This window comes from Leptonychotes weddellii, chromosome 2 (assembly GCF_054177405.1).
Source record: "Leptonychotes weddellii isolate Sample4059 chromosome 2, ASM5417740v2, whole genome shotgun sequence".
Taxonomy (NCBI): domain Eukaryota; kingdom Metazoa; phylum Chordata; class Mammalia; order Carnivora; family Phocidae; genus Leptonychotes; species Leptonychotes weddellii.
In genome coordinates, this window is record NC_138370.1 from 85,004,185 (window position 1) to 85,022,822 (window position 18,638).

General features: G+C 37.6%; 1 protein-coding gene and 1 long non-coding RNA gene across 2 annotated transcripts in view; one reads left to right on the forward strand and one right to left on the reverse strand.

The window, feature by feature from the left end:
* ANKRD50 (ankyrin repeat domain 50) overlaps positions 1 to 8,604 on the forward strand; it is a 33,164-nt gene extending 24,560 nt beyond the window's left edge. The window contains exons 4-5 of the mRNA XM_031034317.2: positions 1,051 to 4,601; positions 6,160 to 8,604. Coding sequence (XP_030890177.1) covers positions 1,051 to 4,598 — 3,548 coding nt within the window. The 3' untranslated portion in view covers positions 4,599 to 4,601; positions 6,160 to 8,604. The remainder of the gene's footprint in view (positions 1 to 1,050; positions 4,602 to 6,159) is intronic.
* Positions 8,605 to 12,371: 3,767 nt separating this feature from the next.
* The window catches only part of LOC145720328 (uncharacterized), a 40,813-nt gene continuing 34,546 nt past the window's right edge, over positions 12,372 to 18,638 (reverse strand). The window contains exons 3-4 of the long non-coding RNA XR_014143245.1: positions 15,590 to 15,635; positions 12,372 to 12,545 (exon numbers count right to left, since the gene is read on the reverse strand). This is a non-coding gene — a long non-coding RNA (uncharacterized LOC145720328). The remainder of the gene's footprint in view (positions 12,546 to 15,589; positions 15,636 to 18,638) is intronic.

An 18,638-nucleotide genomic window follows, 5' to 3' on the forward strand; every position in this document is an offset into this window, starting at 1 on the left:
TTTTTTTTTTTTTTAAAGATTTTATTTATTTATCTGACAGAGAGAGAGAGCAAGTAGGCAGAGAGACAGGCAGAGGGAGAGGGAGAAGCAGGCTGCCCGCTGAGCAGGGAGCCCGATGCGGGGCTCGATCCCAGGACCCTGGGATCATGACCTGAGCCGAAGGCAGACGCTTAACCGGCTGAGCCACCCAGGCGCCCCACAATTTATTCTATCTAAATTCATATTACTAAGCATTTAGATTTGGAAGAGCTTTATTTTTTAAACTATAAGCATTTTGTATGTATTCTTTATGAAAGTGTATTTATAGTAGTAATTTAGAGGCAGTGACAGGTAATACTCTAATTGGATATAAATATTCAGTCCCATAATTAAGGCTAGTGTACATTCAGGTATGTGGATGGAAATATATAAATTTTTCAAATGAAAAAGATCAGCTTGTAAAAACAAGCAAGTGTTACTTGTTATCTTTGGCATCCTTTTTTCCTTAGTCATTTGGGAGTTCAGAAAATCTTACCGAGGTGCTTCCATGGATATGTATGTAAGACTTTCCAATGTTGAGTTTAGTATCTCTTGTCATTAAAGTTGAGAGGAGCCCTGAGCCACTAATAGAATAAGAAGTAGTTCCATTTGTAGATCAGAAAATGAAATAGTTTATCTGCCATTAATGCATTTTTACAGAAGGAAGAGAAAACTGATTTATATACTTATAGATATTGTGGCACCTGGGTGGCTCATTCGGTTAAGCAGCCGTCTCTTGGTTTCAGCTCAGGTCATGATCTCATGGGTCATGGGATCAAAGCTCCTTGGGGGGCTCTGCGCTCAGCAGGGAGTCTGCTTGAAGATTCTTTCCCTGTGTCCCTCCCCCCACCCACGCATAAATCTTTAAAGTGTATATATATATTCATAAGTGTTAATTTATTAGTATTAATTGATTTGTTATTGATTTCTTTGCTTATTAGTTTATTATATATTGAGGACATCCTCTTCAAATATATGGCAACTTCTGTAATCATTTTCAGCTGATGACATCTACTTTTTTTGTCTCTTTAGGTTTTCGAAAAATAAGCTTAGATGACCTTCGGAAGGCATATATTGTTAAGGATGTTCAGCAGTATATCCTTCATCGTTTAGATCAGGAAGAAGCTTTGCGACAACACCTCACAAAAGAAACTGCAGAGATGTTAAATCAACTGCACATTAAAAGCAGTGGATGCTTTCTTTATCTAGAACGAGTTCTAGATGGAGTTGTAGAAAATTTTATTATGTTAAGAGAGATTCGTGACATCCCAGGAACTCTAAATGGTCTCTATCTCTGGCTGTGTCAGAGACTTTTTGTAAGGAAACAGTTTGCAAAAGTTCAGCCCATTTTGAATGTGATTCTTGCAGCCTGCCGGCCTTTGACCATAACGGAATTATATCATGCGGTATGGACCAAAAATATGTCATTAACCTTGGAAGACTTTCAACGTAAGTTAGATGTCCTCTCCAAACTTCTTGTTGATGGACTAGGAAATACTAAAATACTATTCCACTATAGTTTTGCAGAGTGGCTTCTGGATGTGAAACACTGCACTCAGAAGTATTTATGTAATGCAGCAGAAGGACACAGAATGTTGGCTATGAGTTATACCTGTCAAGCCAAGAATTTAACACCGTTGGAAGCACAAGAATTTGCATTGCATTTAATTAATTCAAACTTACAGTTAGAGACAGCTGAGTTAGCTCTCTGGATGATATGGAATGGTACACCTGTCAGAGATTCCCTGTCTACTTTAATACCCAAGGAACAAGAAGTGCTACAGCTGTTGGTTAAAGCTGGTGCTCACGTCAACAGTGAAGATGATCGCACATCGTGCATAGTCCGACAAGCTTTGGAAAGAGAGGATTCCATTCGGACATTATTAGATAATGGAGCTTCGGTAAATCAGTGTGATTCAAATGGGAGAACATTATTAGCTAATGCGGCATACAGTGGCAATCTTGATGTAGTGAATTTACTTGTCTCCAGGGGAGCAGATTTAGAGATCGAAGATGCGCATGGACATACACCACTTACCCTAGCTGCTAGACAAGGACATACCAAGGTAGTTAATTGTTTGATTGGGTGTGGTGCAAATATTAATCATACTGATCAAGATGGTTGGACAGCATTAAGATCTGCTGCTTGGGGTGGCCATACCGAGGTAGTTTCTGCACTGCTTTATGCAGGTGTAAAAGTGGATTGTGCAGATGCTGATAGCCGAACAGCTTTGAGAGCAGCAGCTTGGGGAGGACATGAGGATATTGTACTGAATTTGCTACAACACGGTGCTGAAGTCAACAAAGCTGATAATGAAGGCAGAACTGCGCTGATAGCAGCAGCATACATGGGCCATAGAGAAATTGTGGAACACCTCCTGGACCACGGAGCAGAAGTGAATCATGAGGATGTTGATGGCAGGACTGCACTCTCTGTAGCTGCACTTTGTGTGCCTGCAAGTAAAGGACATGCATCAGTTGTTAGTCTTTTAATTGATCGAGGTGCTGAAGTAGATCATTGTGATAAAGATGGCATGACTCCGCTGCTGGTAGCTGCCTATGAAGGACATGTCGATGTGGTTGACTTGCTTCTAGAAGGGGGAGCAGATGTAGACCACACAGATAACAATGGTCGGACACCCCTCTTAGCAGCAGCTTCTATGGGCCATGCCTCAGTTGTAAACACACTTTTGTTTTGGGGTGCAGCTGTGGATAGCATCGATAGTGAAGGTAGGACAGTCCTCAGCATAGCTTCAGCCCAAGGAAATGTTGAGGTAGTACGTACTCTCCTGGATAGAGGGTTAGATGAAAATCACAGAGATGATGCTGGATGGACACCTTTGCATATGGCAGCTTTTGAAGGTCACAGGTTAATATGTGAAGCACTTATTGAACAAGGTGCTAGAACAAATGAGATCGATAACGATGGACGAATACCTTTCATATTGGCTTCGCAAGAGGGTCATTATGATTGTGTCCAAATATTATTGGAAAATAAATCCAACATTGATCAAAGAGGTTATGATGGGAGAAATGCACTGCGGGTTGCTGCATTAGAAGGGCATAGGGACATTGTTGAATTACTCTTTAGCCATGGAGCTGATGTTAACTACAAAGATGCTGATGGGAGGCCTACGCTTTATATTTTGGCCTTAGAAAACCAACTTACAATGGCTGAGTATTTTCTAGAAAATGGTGCAAATGTAGAAGCAAGTGATGCCGAAGGAAGGACAGCACTTCATGTTTCCTGCTGGCAAGGCCATTTGGAAATGGTGCAGGTTCTGATAACCTACCATGCTGACATCAATGCTGCCGACAATGAAAAGCGATCTGCTTTGCAGTCTGCAGCTTGGCAGGGCCACGTAAAAGTGGTTCAGCTTCTGATCGAGCATGGTGCCATAGTTGACCATACATGTAACCAGGGTGCAACTGCACTCTGTATTGCAGCCCAGGAAGGGCACATTGATGTTGTGCAGGTTTTATTAGAGCACGGTGCTGATCCAAACCATGCTGATCAATTTGGACGCACAGCTATGCGTGTTGCAGCCAAAAACGGACATTCTCAAATAATTAAATTATTAGAAAAATATGGTGCATCTAGTTTGAACGGCTGTTCCCCATCTCCTGTTCATACAATGGAGCAAAAACCTCTGCAGTCGGTGTCTTCAAAAATGCAATCATTAACAATCAAATCAAATAGTTCTGGCAGTACTGGTGGAGGGGACATGCAGCCTTCATTGCGTGGTTTACCTAATGGGCCAGCTCATGCATTCAGTTCTCCTTCAGAATCTCCAGATTCTACAGTCGATCGTCAGAAGTCGTCGTTGTCAAATAATTCCCTGAAAAGCTCGAAAAATTCATCTTTGAGAACTACATCATCCACAGCAACAGCTCAAACAGTGCCAATTGATAGCTTTCATAACCTGTCATTTACAGAACAAATTCAGCAGCATTCGTTGCCACGCAGTAGAAGTCGACAGTCAATTGTGTCCCCGTCTTCCACGACACAATCCTTGGGACAGAGCCATAATTCACCAAGTAGTGAATTTGAGTGGAGTCAGGTAAAACCCAGCTTGAAGTCAACTAAAACAAATAAAGGGGGGAAATCAGAAAATTCCAGCAAATCTGGGGCAGCTGGGAAAAAAGCTAAACAAAATAATTCTTCACAGCCAAAGGTTTTAGAATATGAAATGACTCAGTTTGATAAAAGAGGGCTAACGGCCAAATCCGGGACTAGTGTGCCACCTAAACAAATATCGGCAGAATCTCAGTGCAAAATTATGGTACCTTCAACTCAGCAAGAAATTGGTCGATCTCAACAGCAATTTCTCATTCATCAACAAAGTGGGGAGCAGAAGAAGAGAAATGGGATAATGACCAATCCAAATTACCATCTTCAGAGCAACCAGGTTTTTCTTGGTAGGGTTTCGGTCCCACGGACAATCCAAGACAGGGGGCATCAGGAAGTGTTAGAAGGATATCCTTCCTCCGAGACGGAATTAAGCCTTAAACAAGCCCTGAAGCTTCAGATTGAGGGTTCTGACCCTAGCTTCAACTATAAAAAGGAAACACCATTATAAAAGGTAACATTTCATCAGCATAGAGAATAAAATGTCAAAAGTAGGGTTCTCTCTACTGAGGATACTCTTTTCCCTAATAGTCACATGGCCAATTCCCTCGCCTAATCTCTAGTCAGATGCCATCCTCTTTTTCAACAACACCTTCCCTTTGCTTCCTTGTGAATTCGAATTGTCCCGCCACCAGCACTCTCTTTTTTCCTTTCCTGCTTTTTGTTGTCCAAAGAACTTTTTAGCATACTTTATGTACTTTATTTTTTATTATGTTTATTATTTGTCTCTTCCCAACTAAAATGTAAACTCTGTGAAAGTAGGGATTTTTATGTTTTGTTCTCTGACATTCCATGTACTTGGAATACTGTTTGGACCTATGGTCGTTTCTCAGTGAAAAGGTATTGAGTAAGTGAATGGATGAACGAATGAGTGAATGAATAAATGAATGAATGAATAATAATACTTAATGGATCTCAGATTAAGAATGGCTTCCTATACAGTCATTTCCCCTCTTAAAAGTTCTTTGATGGTAATGGAGGGGAGAGGACCATTTCTGTAATATTCACATTTTGGTTTGAATAAAATAGTGTATGTAGTGCTTAGTAGATAGGTAGTCAATGTTAATTTCCTTCCTTTTTCACCCTGGAAGAAGTCAAAGATTTAATCAGCAAAAGGTAATTTTTATTATGACAGATCTCTTAAAAATCTTCCAAGTAAAATTTGCACACACCAAGAATAGGTGAGGAAAGATGGTAAGTTGGATGTATTGGCAAGAGGGTATTTAGAGCCTAGTATATTTAGACATAAGAATTATATGTTTAAACCTCAAAATAAATCATATTTATTAAATAAAAACTTTTTCTTCTTTCCACCACAATGGATGCTTCATTAATTACATAGGGGAAGTTAATGAGAAAATATATACATAATTTTATATAATAGATACTTTTTCAGAAGCACATTTCTCTCATTAGAGATAAATCCAAAGGTTTCGTTAGGAATCTTGCTAATTTATACTACAAGTATATTTATCCCACTTTGCTTAATTATTTTTCATCTTCTAACAAAATTGTACTCTTTACTTTAGTAAATTGATATTTTCTCCTTTTGCTTTTTTTGTCTTTGGAGCTATATTTTAGGGGTATTTTAGGTGAAGCATTATTATGAATTATAAACTTCCTGTGCTTTCTAATAGTAAACACCCTTCAATATGAATCGATGGAGGACTGGTCAGATATCGTTTAAAAATAATTTGTGTAAAGTAGTTCATTCTGCCGTGTGATTTATTTTAAAAATATTTTGTTCTGATGGTACAACCCTCTAACTCTCATGACATCTTTTGTAAAGGCAAAGTATAAATATATATTAAACAGTAAAACACATGAATTAGGGTAAACATCTTATGGATTCCTTAAAAGTGATTTTTAAGTTGACTAATGAATCTCTAATAGATGTGTCCACTTTATGCTTTACATAGTAAGTATATTTATAATTATATAGGGTCTTAAAACTATATGTAGTTATATAAGTATAATGTAGAAATTAATTTTTTTTTTAACTTTTGCATTAGTTTCCTATTCTGTGAAACAGAAGACATTGTGATTGGAGTGGTTCTTCAGCTACTGGATGAAAACATAAAATGCCTGTTGATTTGCTGAAAAAAAAAAGAAGAATGTGATATCTGCAGTACAGTTACCTTAATTACTGTAATGTGCCTAAATAGTAAGGCTGCCTTCTCAATGTAACCCTCTGTGCTTAAAAAATTTCATTTTGTGTGCTTTGTATTCACTACACAAGAATAAGCACTTTTGTTTTTAAATGCAGATATATACTGCAGTTCCCTGATAAAAGCTGAAAAAAATTTTAAGTTAAGATTTGATAAATGTGCATGTGCCATGATTCAAATATATACGAAAAGGCAGTGTTCTTTGTATTTATTTTATTTTTTCTTTTTTTGTGGCAAACGAAACTTAAGCATATTGTTTCAGTCACATTTGCATTGTTGTAGTGTATGGCTTGTTTCTTGTATCTTTAAAAATGTTGCTCAATAAAATAAATCATGCAACTATTTTATGTTCAGTACACCTTCAGCATTGGTTGAAAATGTGTTTCTATTTAATGCCACACTGAGGTGAAAAATGGTTTGTTGACAGATTTTTAAAAAATAATTCTAGTGTTTTAGGGAGCTGCTCTGAGTAGTTTAAATTTGGATTTCCCAGTAGAATCCTCCTAATCTCTGGCTACAGATGACAAAAAAGAAAAAGAGAGAAAGAGAAAGAGAGGAAAAAGCAGACTATAGGCAGAACAAAGTTCTGTTTCATTCACTGGGATGCAGTTTCACCTTCCACTCACTTGTCACTCCACCTCCAAGAAGACAGACTATCATCCCTGAGGCATGAAAATTCTCAGGGACAAAGCCATGCCTCAGGGCGTGTGTACGTAGAAGGACATGCACCTGTCTGAGGGTAGATTTTTGATCCCTGAACAATTCATTGACTACACTTATCTCTTCTGTCCAGTTAAATAAAATATCATTTCCCAGCATGACTTTTCATGCTGGCTTCTCTCTCAGTTGTTTCGATCTTATAAATCACTGCATGACCAAAATAGCCCCCGACTCAAAATCAGTTGAATCAGTTTTCGTGGTAGTTGGATGTAATACGTGCGGTCCTTCACAGATGACACCACTAACCTGTCAGTCATAGCACATGTGTATTTTTTTATTGATAGTTGGTAAACAATAGTGATGGATTTGCACTTTTCTGTCCACATACTCTTTCCTGTTTTCTTCTTTGACCAGTTGCTCACAGGATGACCGGATGGCAGGGTTAAAGATGAAGTCTGTGACCAGGGAAAACAAAGGTGACAGGCTCAAAGGAGCAGGGGACCCACAGCCTTGGCCTCCCAGATGGGCTCTAAAGTAGTGAGGCTGGCTTAGATGGGTTGTGTGTATGTCTGGAAAGGTTAGAATTGATTGTTGAGAAGCCAGGGTTGTGGGTTTGATCTCTGAATAAGCCCCGTGAATTTTAGAAAGCCCAGAAATTCTATTTTTCCCATGTGCTGTTGATAAGAAAGAGGAATGAGGAAAGAGAATTTGGAGATTCAGCACAAAAACACTACTACTGGAGAAAAATCTTGAGTAACAGAGGTCAGTAATGTCATCTTCATATATGAAGGACACACATGTGATGCATTGTTCACAGAAATAGAAATGTGTAATTGGTTGTGATAAGTGTTTCACTTGAATCTTCGTGTAAGGCTTTTGTTTTCTCTTATTTTTTAAAGTCAGCGAAACACATTTTGTTTGTGTCATCGGCAAGTCATAATCAGGAATAGGAGAGAAGTTCAATCGATGTTAAGGTGACATGGCAATATTGATAACTCGAATGTGAATGTTTCAAGTACTGAGTTTTTGTCCCTATGGGACATTTATTAAATACACTTAATAGGACTCTTGCAAAGTAGCCTTAAAAGTGTTAATGATTCTATTGATAAATATGAATTCATACTATTATTAGAACCAATCTTACTCATATCTCAAATACAGTACATTTACATTACTGTAGAAGATGAAGCTCTAATTTCTTACTAGGTGTATTTTTCTTTAGAAGAGAACCCTGAAAGCTGCCAGTTTTTCTATTAACCTTGAATTATTGGAATTGTATTTATTTAATTTTATTGTTTTTTTACAAAAATGCACCTTGTGGCCAAAGGGCAAAGATATGATTCATTACATAAGGGATTTACGTTTTTCAAAGAGCTGAATGTTTTCATATCCATATTATGTACACTTGAAACAGTTGGTAGGAAGAGAGTCTGTGGGAAAAATATGATTTTCAAAAGTAAGTATTCCTCTGGATGTTTCTGTATTACTTGTGTTTTGGAATAGGACAGAACTGGCTTTTAGGTAGGATAAGGATGATAAGGGTGCTGAAGATGCCCTGCTTTGCCTATTTGTTTTTGTGGGGGATTTAACAGCATGACTAAAAATGGCTTTTGCTTCATGAAAAAGACTTAATAAATAGTCCCCTCAATTAAAAATGCCTAAATAGCTATTTTAAAAATCAAATGTTTAAATTTTGTAAATCACCTGATGTCACTACACACCTATGACGCCATGTGCTTATAACTTTTTTAACATTCCATCTGCGCCCGTTCCCTAAAAGTTATGAGTTGGTAATAAGGGAAGTGATAGAAAATACAGTAATGAAAAATTAAAATCTGAATGTATGTAGGAAAGGTTTTCGAAGGAAAATTGACTGGAACTCCTGTGTACTTAAAAGTACAGCCAGTATCTTTTGTCTCTCTTCCTTATCCCCCCATCCCTACTGGGATCCTTACCAAAAATAATTCACTACTTTAAAAACAGGAGTAAATAATTTTCTCAGTATTGTTTGGCTATGCAAATGTTTGGTTTGCTTAATGTTCTCCATTTACACTTCTCAGCAAATGTAGTTGCAGACAAATGCTTTCTTTTTATTTTTTCCTTGGTTTGGGGTATGTAAATAGCCTAAAATGTACATTGAATTTCACATTGTAAAAGTTTATTTTATTCCTTGTATTATATTAAGCAAAAATCCCTATGTATATGAAAGTGCATAATAAATATATTTGCTCTACAGAGGATATCTTGTTTTAATTTTACCCTTGAACCAGCAGAACATGCGTGACATGTTTACAGTGAAAACGACTATTAGTTTTAAGTTGTTAACTTATTTTAAATAAATAGAAAATGAATTTGGAAACATTTTACCAAAAAAAATGAGATACAAAAACTTTACAAAAGAAGGTAGAAAAACAAAAAGATCTAGACTTTATGTCTTCCAAAACCTTCTGTAAGGACTTAGTGTTCTTTTTCTTTCTTCCTTGATTGATAACTATATAACTACTGTACCTCACCATGTCAGGCTTCATGATTCGGAAATTGCAGTAAGCCAGTCAGTTGTGTGTATGCATGCCCCGTGGTCGTCAGAATATTATGGCCATCTCACATTTGATATTTTGGAGTTTATTGCAAGTATGATCATTTCTGTGTATTCTTCACTTGGTAAAGTTGAGTCACTTCATGATCCGCTTCTCCCACCAGAACACAACATCGTATATATGTATGTGCACGTGTGTGTTTATATACAATATATTAATTACTCCAGGGAGCGGTTTCTAAAAAGGCCAGCAAGGTGTTCTGTGTTAGGTGATCTTATGATAATTACAGAGTTCTGCAGTAATTACCAGATATCATTTATAAATATGTTGGATTAATAAAAATTTGACTCGAACTTTTTAATAACAATGTTTAAACGCAAAGGGCTGGTGTACTTAGAATTCTGAAACAGACTGGTTGACTAAAACTTATATGGAGTTTTCTAGTCGGTGATCCAGAGAAATACACTGTGAGAACTTGGCAATGACTAAGATTTTCATTCCTTTGCCCTAGTAGTTGGAAGGATTCCAACTAATAGTAGTGATACATACTCTTAAGGCTTAGATTCCTGGATTTGGGGGAAATTTTCATTAAGCAAATACATGCACTAATCTTACTTTCAAGATAGGGCTTCTGCTGGCTTGTCTTGTTAGTACAGTAAAATTAAAATTATCCAGTATTAAAAAGGAGTCATTTGAAATTTACTGCATATTTAGATTACTACTCTTAAATGTACACAGTCATTACCCACACTGACAAAATTTAAATTACAAGAAACATATTCATAGAAGAATATATTTCTAATGTTTAGAAGAAAGTTTTACTTTCAGCTTTTACATATTTTTGGTCTACATGTTAAAAAGTGAGGTAACAATAGGTCCCAAAAGAATTGATGTACAGTTTTAGTGAGTGCTACTCCCATTTTGTTTGTAAAGTTATGCTGAACTAAAACATACAGGAAAATAAACAAATCTTAAGACACTGTCCTATAATTTTTTACAAATTGAACATACCTCCTTAGCCATCACCCTGACCAAGACGTAGGCCATAACCATATATCTAAGGATAAACCTCCTGTATCTGAAACTAATGATTATTGTGAAGGTAGAGGGTAAAAGAAACCATGTGATTTTATGAGATTTGATGGTGATTTAATAACTCTATTAGTAGCTTTTAGTAGGTAAAGACATAACAAACATAAACACTGTATACATGCAAAAAAAGAAATGCTATAATTTTGATTAATTCTCATAGAGAAAGACAACTTATGCATTTACAAATACCTGCTAAAAAACTGCGTGCATGTTTTATTTTATTTATTTATTTATTTATTTTTAAAGATTATTTATTTATTTATTTGACAGAGAGAGACACAGTGAGAGAGGGAACACAAGTAGGGGGAGTGGGAGAGGGAGAAGCAGGCTTCCCGCGGAGCAGGGAGCCCAATGCGGGGCTCGATCCCAGGACCCTGGGATCATGACCTGAGCCGAAGGCAGGCGCCCAACCGACTGAGCCACCCAGGCGCCCCCTGTGTGCATGTTTTAAAAGTACTGTAAGTTCAGTATATCCAAACCTAAAGCCATCAACTTTCTCATTAAACACCAATCCTCTTAACCTTTGTGAATAGTTTTCCATTCTACTTTAAAGACACTAAAATGGGCTACTGTAGGTGATGCTCTATGGGTGTGGCTTATGCTCAGAAGAGGACCTGGAAATCCCTTCAGGGAGCCCTTCTTGGTAGAAAAGGCTTTGGTTCTTCCTCAAGAAATTAACCAAGGGATGATGCACTGCTACATACTTTAAGTTAAAATATAGTGTGACTAAAATTTTTAATAATTAACTCAAAGGTTTAATTAGAAAACCAAATATCCATCCTCACTGAATCACTAAGACGGCTCCTACTTTACACATCGCTCTCCCGGGCGTGTAGGTTTAAAACTCCAAAGTAACATTACTGCACTTTGTTTCCAACACGTGTTGCTAGGTCTAAAATGGATTTTTATGTTATACCAGGTTTTCTAAATTCTTCTCTCTTGGCCACTCATAATGCGCATCATCATATTAAAATCTCTGAGAGGTCCTTTAGGAAAAGATAAGTTCATTTAACTTTGTATACATCAGTGTTTTTTCAAAAAATCTTTTTGATGATAGAGTGCCCTGCTCCACAGTCTTTTAAAGAGCACCTGTTAAAACATGGGTGAAAAATACATCGCAGAGTCACCTTGCCTCTCTTCGCTGCTCACGAGGAAGTAGCCGTCACCCATGGGCTCTCACCCTCCCACATTTCCTATTCCCTCCTCCCTGCCTGTTGCCACCATTCTTGGGTGGGCCTCACCTGGCCTCGCAGAACCCCCTCTTCACCAGGACTCCTACCCTCTGTGCTAGGCCTTCTCCAGCCCTACAAACTGACAGCAGATGCGTTTCTGAAAGTATGGCTCTCTTCTCATCACAGACTCCAGCCTGCCTTGAGTCTGTCTCCTCTGCAGTCTGTCCTTCAGGTAGCCACCAGTTATCTTTCTAGAGCATCACTCTGATTCTGGCTTACGCCTGCCCGGAAACCTTCGCTGTCTCCTAGCATGTCTTACAGAACCGCACAGCTCGTGCCTGTCCCGAAAAGCTCTCACAGACTATCTTTCACCCCTCCTTCCCGCTGCCGCTACTTCCCTGTCCTCTCCAGCTCCACCCCCACTGGCCACGCACCAAACCCTCTGCTCCCCAACCCCCACAGCCATATTTGCTCTTGCTAGAACACTCCATGCTCCTTCTGAGATATATCTCTCTGCTCGCATTGATCTTTGTCCCCGTCTCCCAGCCAGAGAGAAGTGCTTTGTAGTTACTGTTGTATTTTATACTTGCCTTTTATGGTTCTTCTTCTGCATTATGCTAAACATATATTGTCTTCTTTTCTCCGCCTGTAATCTTCTTTCCAACAGGAATTGAGTCTTACCCATCTTTGTATCTTTTGGATTATCTCATACATAGTAAGTGTTCAGTTACTGTTCTTTTCGTGGCACTTTCTTTTCATTCAGAAACAGCTGTGGGAGAAATATTTAAATTCTGCTATTTTTGGTCCACTTGTTAAAACATATTGAGCTTACCCGAGCTCCAAGAGTGATCAAACTTGGTAAGAAATAGTCTGTATTTTCTTATCACTGCTTTCCCATCTGTTTTATTCACTTAGTTTGTATTGAATATAGCAGAAAAACAAGCCAATTGTTTATCATTTATTAGCATACATGGCTGACCGATAGCTTGTTAGCTGATAACCTGACCTGACCTCTTTGTAACTGGAGACAATTAAGTGGAATCCAGTTTATTCTTTTAAGAAAAACTTAGTAACTCTCACTAAAATCGAGAAAACTTATCCATTTGTCCTTCAGTTATGCAGCAAGGAGGGAAAGCCGGTGGTTTTCAGGGATGCAACAAGGGCAAGTGTAGGCTGTCAGCCCTGCTCTGTATCACAGACACATCGCTCCCCGACCCTTTCCCTAGGAAGCCACTGTAAGTTCTTCTGGTAATGATAATAATAGGCATTTGATTTGAAACCTGGTAATAACTTATTTGATGTAGATCTTAATAGAAGCTGCAATGAAAACCGTTGGACATGCGGGTTGCGGGGAATAGCCCATTAAAAATGAAATAAAACTGGTGAAATAAAATTTTAAAAAATGTGTAACCAGGATGGAAAACAAAAGAAAATGTGATCTTAAAACAAAAATAGAGGCTCTAAAAGAGAAAACAAGAGGAGATTGTATAAACTAATTAATGAAGACTATGGTTTTGCCTTATTTCAAAGTTCTAAATTCTATTTCATTTGACTTGTGCGAAAAAAGCTTTCATTAAATTTTATTCACATTTATTTTATTATTTGCATTTCTCACATTTATTACTTGTTCTCTTTAATAGTAATCATATTTCCTTTCTAGTTAAATTCTTATTTAATAAAGAATGACTTTTAGTGTCCATTCGACATTGAAAATTTGTCATATTGATACTAACTTAAGACTTAAATACAAAGAGAACTTTATCCCCTCATCCCTTTGGGTTCTAATGCTTTTCATCTCCGTTTCAGGCAATTTTTTGTGACCAATAATGCAGTCATTTCAGTGCCAGCAACTTCCTATTGGAAGTGACATTTATTTATTTAGTCAGTAAATATTTATTAAATACTTAAGAAGCAGTCACCAATAAAAGTGATAAACAAGAAAAACAAGGTTTATGCCCACAAAGCATTTACATTTTAACAGTCTTTTTTTAAAGAAAGAGTAAAAATAGGATATGATTAGAATAAGATTATAAACTCTATGAGAAAAGAGATATTCTCTTTTATTCACTGCCACATTCCTAGCAGTTCTTGGTATAAGGAGGTGCTCAGTAAATATTAGTTAAATTAGTGAGTGAATGCTTTGAAATAGCTTTGTAGCCAGAGAAAATATCTACAGAATCTAGATATTTAGAGTTTTTTTTAAATTTATGTGTCTAATATTGTCTTATTTCTAATCCCCAAACTGTAGTGAAGGTTAACCATGTTCTGTGAAAACACAATCCACAACACATATGAAACACATTAAGACCTGCAGGGTGCTAGACCAAGGCTGAGTATTTAGAAGTCTCTGGTTGAAGGAGACAAAAACCAACTCAAGCCAAAGGAAATGTATTTGGGGGATATTAGAAACTCACAAAAGTCGTGGGAAATGTGAAGAAACTGGCCTGAACACAGGGAGAGTTCAAGTTGTCTATAGATTCTAAAAAAAGGATGTTCAGAAATAGCAGGAAATATTTGTTTAGGGAGCTGGGATAAATGAGTACCAATTGTTTTCATTGTGTCTGTCATTCTGTGTAAGTTTCAGTGAGGTTAGCTTGGGTCATGCTCCCATCTCTTATCTGGGAGAGGACAGAACATCAAATCACTTTCCTGAGATCATATTCAATAGGGAATACAGAGTTCTCAAGAGGGAATTGGGGTATAATTAGGAAAGGAAAATAAATGCTAGGGAACCCCAGCTCAAAAATGCCAGCCATAGTGCTTATGCCAACTGAGGCATATCAAGAATTGTGACATCACATTTTACCCTACTTATAAGCTCACAGGTCAGCGTGCCACAGTTTCATAGCTATACCAGCAGAAGACACAAGACTTGAGGTCAGAGACAAAGAACTTTCTTACTCATAGCACAGCAGACATCATGGGCTTCATGTTTGCACTGGTTCTCCTTATCCCCATGCTGTATGACAATGAAGCAGGAGCAGGCCCAGAAGGATGCCACATGCACAACTAAGGAGCTACAAGCCTAGGACTCCTGATCTTGTAAAAGGGCTGCTAGCAGACTTGCCCAAACTTTGCCCCAGAGAGAGCCATCGTTTTTATCTTGGACAGCAAAGAAATCTGCCCTCCGCACTGAAAGGAAACACATATTATATTTCCAAGGTTATTTGCTACCCAGACATCCTTGAAAAGATATTCCAGACAAATGATGTCACAAGATGGCCAGAAACATGAGGGATTCATGGCAAATTGTCTACTAACAAGATCAGAGGATGAGAGGGACAGAGAGACATTGATAGATGAAAGTCTGATTCAAATCAAAGAAGAAAAAAACCAATGTCTGAAACACTAGTTCAAAGAAACTAGAGGATAAAATAAGATTAGGGACATGTAGCTGAGAGATTTGGGTTTTGTGGGTTCAGAGGGAACAAGGCAGCGGTGCTGGTGCTGGTGTTGGGAGATGTCCTCAAACCCCAATGGTCGTGTGTTGGTGCCATGTGTCAGGCAGACTTACGACACCAAGAACAGGATGGATCTTTGTGAGTTTGTGCCTCCATCTGCTCGGTGGAACTTGGAGAATTACATAAATGTATTTGTGAAGAAGATGCAGGAACACGTGGAGATCGGGCAGAGTTGTTTGGGATTCAATCAAGAGATCAGCTTTATGCCACTGCCTTAACTACAGAGTGCTTACGCTTCACTCAATAAGCTATTCTTTGGTATTCCCAGAGTGTCTGGGCCTTTCATGGTTTCCTAAGGGAGAAGAAGACTGTGGCCATCATGCTTTGAAATATTTTCCCCAACAAACCTTACTCTGTATGATACAGGCATCTTCTCTGTCCAAACTCAGAGGTACTTCCTGGAAGAAAAAAAACAAACATAGTCACTGTAGGTTCCAGGCCTTGTCACAGGGCAGTGATGGCCATGCAAATGTGGGACTTGGGCCAAGAGTGACACCTTAACCTTTAATGGAAGAGGTGGGGCAAGAGTGGGCCATGTCCCTAGTTATCTTACCTGTATTTGTTTCTGCTGTAATGGGCCTCCCAGGAATATTCACAGGAATATCTCTGCTTTGAAAACATATCAGTGGCTTCAGGGCAAAAATTAGTGTTACAGGAAAAAAACAAAACAAAACAGTCTTAAACTAGCATTAAAGAAAAAAACTTTCTTTTTAACTGAAGTATATGCTAATATAGATTGAAACAAGAGTAAGAACTTCAAGTAGTTACCCCATGGAGGTGGTAAAAAATTTAAAAAATATGTTTTAAGGGAAAGAAAAACTGGTCGGTCATTTTTGAAAATTAAGTAATGGAAAGCTAGAAAGAAAAATTAGTAACGGAAAGCTAGAAATTTGACTTATGAAGTCAAATAGAGGATTTATCTGAAGTATTTACTCCCCCCTTTTTTTTGTAGTGACCCTATTCAAACCTCTGATAATGAATTCCTTCATGATAATGAAGTACTTCAGAACATCTCAAAGAAAATTTTGACGTCATGGTACTAAAGCTGCTATTTAAGATATATTTCAGTCAAATATACTCATAACGGAATGCTTAAGAATAAAGATTGAAGGTCATCTAGAATTTCCACTGGATAAAAAGCAATTATAAATAAGAATATTTCCCTAAGGTCTGAAAAATGCATATATGGGTTGGCTTAAGAACTTTCATTTTTTTAATCAATTGGTTGTTAGATAGAAATATCACTTATTTCTGCTATGGATGTTGGTATAGTCCTGCTTAAAACAGTAATTTTTGATGTAAAATTTATCTTGGATCAGTGGATTTCCAAACTCAGCTGGCCATTTTAGCAGCTTCTCCGTATTTTCTGAAAACCCACCATTTTTGTGAAGCGCTGCCCTGGGTCATCTAGTTCAACTTCCTCCTTTAATGGAATGACTCGGAAAACTTAATCTCAATCATGTGACAGATCTTCTTAATCCAAGCTGAGTGGTTTCCCATTCCCAGGCTTCCCATGTCAACCTCTAAGATTTTACATTCCACTTTTTGTATTGATTATTCTGACATTCTTCCTTCCCCATAAGGGAATCCATAGAGAAGTTTGATTATTTCAAAGAAAAGTGGATCATATTTCCTTCTTCAACCTATCCCAGTACTGAACAGAGATGCCCCTGTTTTCTAATCATAGATCAGTACAGGAAACAGTAGCATATATCCCAGTTTTGAGAAATTTTTTATCCAATTTTTCAAGTGAAGATAAGCATGCTGTATGAAAATACCACCATGACATAATGAAACACATATGAACCTTGAATGAGCATAGACTAAACAGTATTATTGGGTTTCCTACTATCTCTAAGCATATCTAAATATCTACAAGGTCTAAGTTTCTGTAAGAAGAAATTGGGGGCACCTGGGTGGCTCAGTCGGTTAAGCGTCTGCCTTTGGCTCAGGTCATGATCCCAGGGATCCTGGGATCGAACCCCACATGGGACTCCCTGCTCAGTGAGGAGTCTGCTTCTCCCTTTGCCACTTCCTCATCCCACCCCCCAACTTGTGCTCTCTCTCTCAAATAAATAAATAAATAAATCTTAAAAAAAAAAAGAAATTGATCTAAGAATTAGAGCAAAAATTTGCTCAAATGTAAGCAAACTTTTTATTTGACTTGCAAAATTGATCTAGGGTTCTTGTGTATTCTTCACCTGGATTCTTTCAGTGATAGTATTATATAAGCATAGTACACTTACTAAAACCAGGAAATTGACATTGAAAAACACTGTTAAAAAAACATTTATAAACCTTATAAATGAGGTTAAGCCTCTGACTCTTGGTTTCAGCTCAGGTCATGATCTCATGGTGGTGAGATTGAGCCCCACATCAGGCTCTGTGATCAGTGTAGAGTCTGCTTCAGATTCTTTCTCTCCCTGCCCCTCTGCCCCTCCCCTGATTGTGCACTTGTGCGCATGCTCTGTCTCTCTAAAATAAATAAAATCATAGAAAAAAAAAACCTTATTTGTATTCCTCATGGTTTTCTTTCACTTTTTAATAGTTCTAAGACATTTTATCACACACATGGATTTATATATAACCACTGCTATAATCAGGAAACAGAACTGTTCCATCATCCCCCAAAACTCCCTCATGCTCTCCCTTTATAATCACACTTTTCCCACAAACCAAGCCCCCAGCAGCTATGGTGACAAAAGAATTCACAGATAATTTAGTTTTAAAAGTCCAACTTTATTGAGCTAAATGTATATATTAAATAATAAAATCTGTTTAACTTTGTGTTGAAAGGCCAGTGATTATTTCTAGTGAAACATGAAATGCAAGGCAGCAATTTCCCTTTTGTCTTTCTGGATTTTATACAGAAGTAACAAGATGAACATTAACAAAAACTGCATGCTCATTTTCAGTGAAATCAGAAGACAGACATAATTTACAGATTCAAATAAAAGGGTAGTAGGGTCTGCTGTGAGTAGTAAGAGCATCTCCTAAGCTTGGGATGAAGAGCAGCAAATATTGTTTCAGGGGGAAGGGACAGCAAGATGGCCCAATGGTGACAGAATTCAGATAACAAAAGAATGCAGCCAAAATACACTTTCTTAAGGTAAAAGACCAAACTGAAGTAACTAACCTATATTTGATGAATATATGGAGATCTATTTACTGTTACTCAGATGAATTTGAAAACCTGGAAGAAATGGATAATTTTCTTAGAAAATCTAATTTACCACTACTGACCCCAGACAAAATTTTTAAAAATCTAAATATCTTATTTCCATAGAAGAAATATAGCAATCTTAGGGGAATAGTAAAAAAAAGAAGCAAGAATAGGTCATTTCACAGAAGAATTCTATCTGACTTAGAGCTGAAAATTTTCATGTCTTTAAAACTGTTCT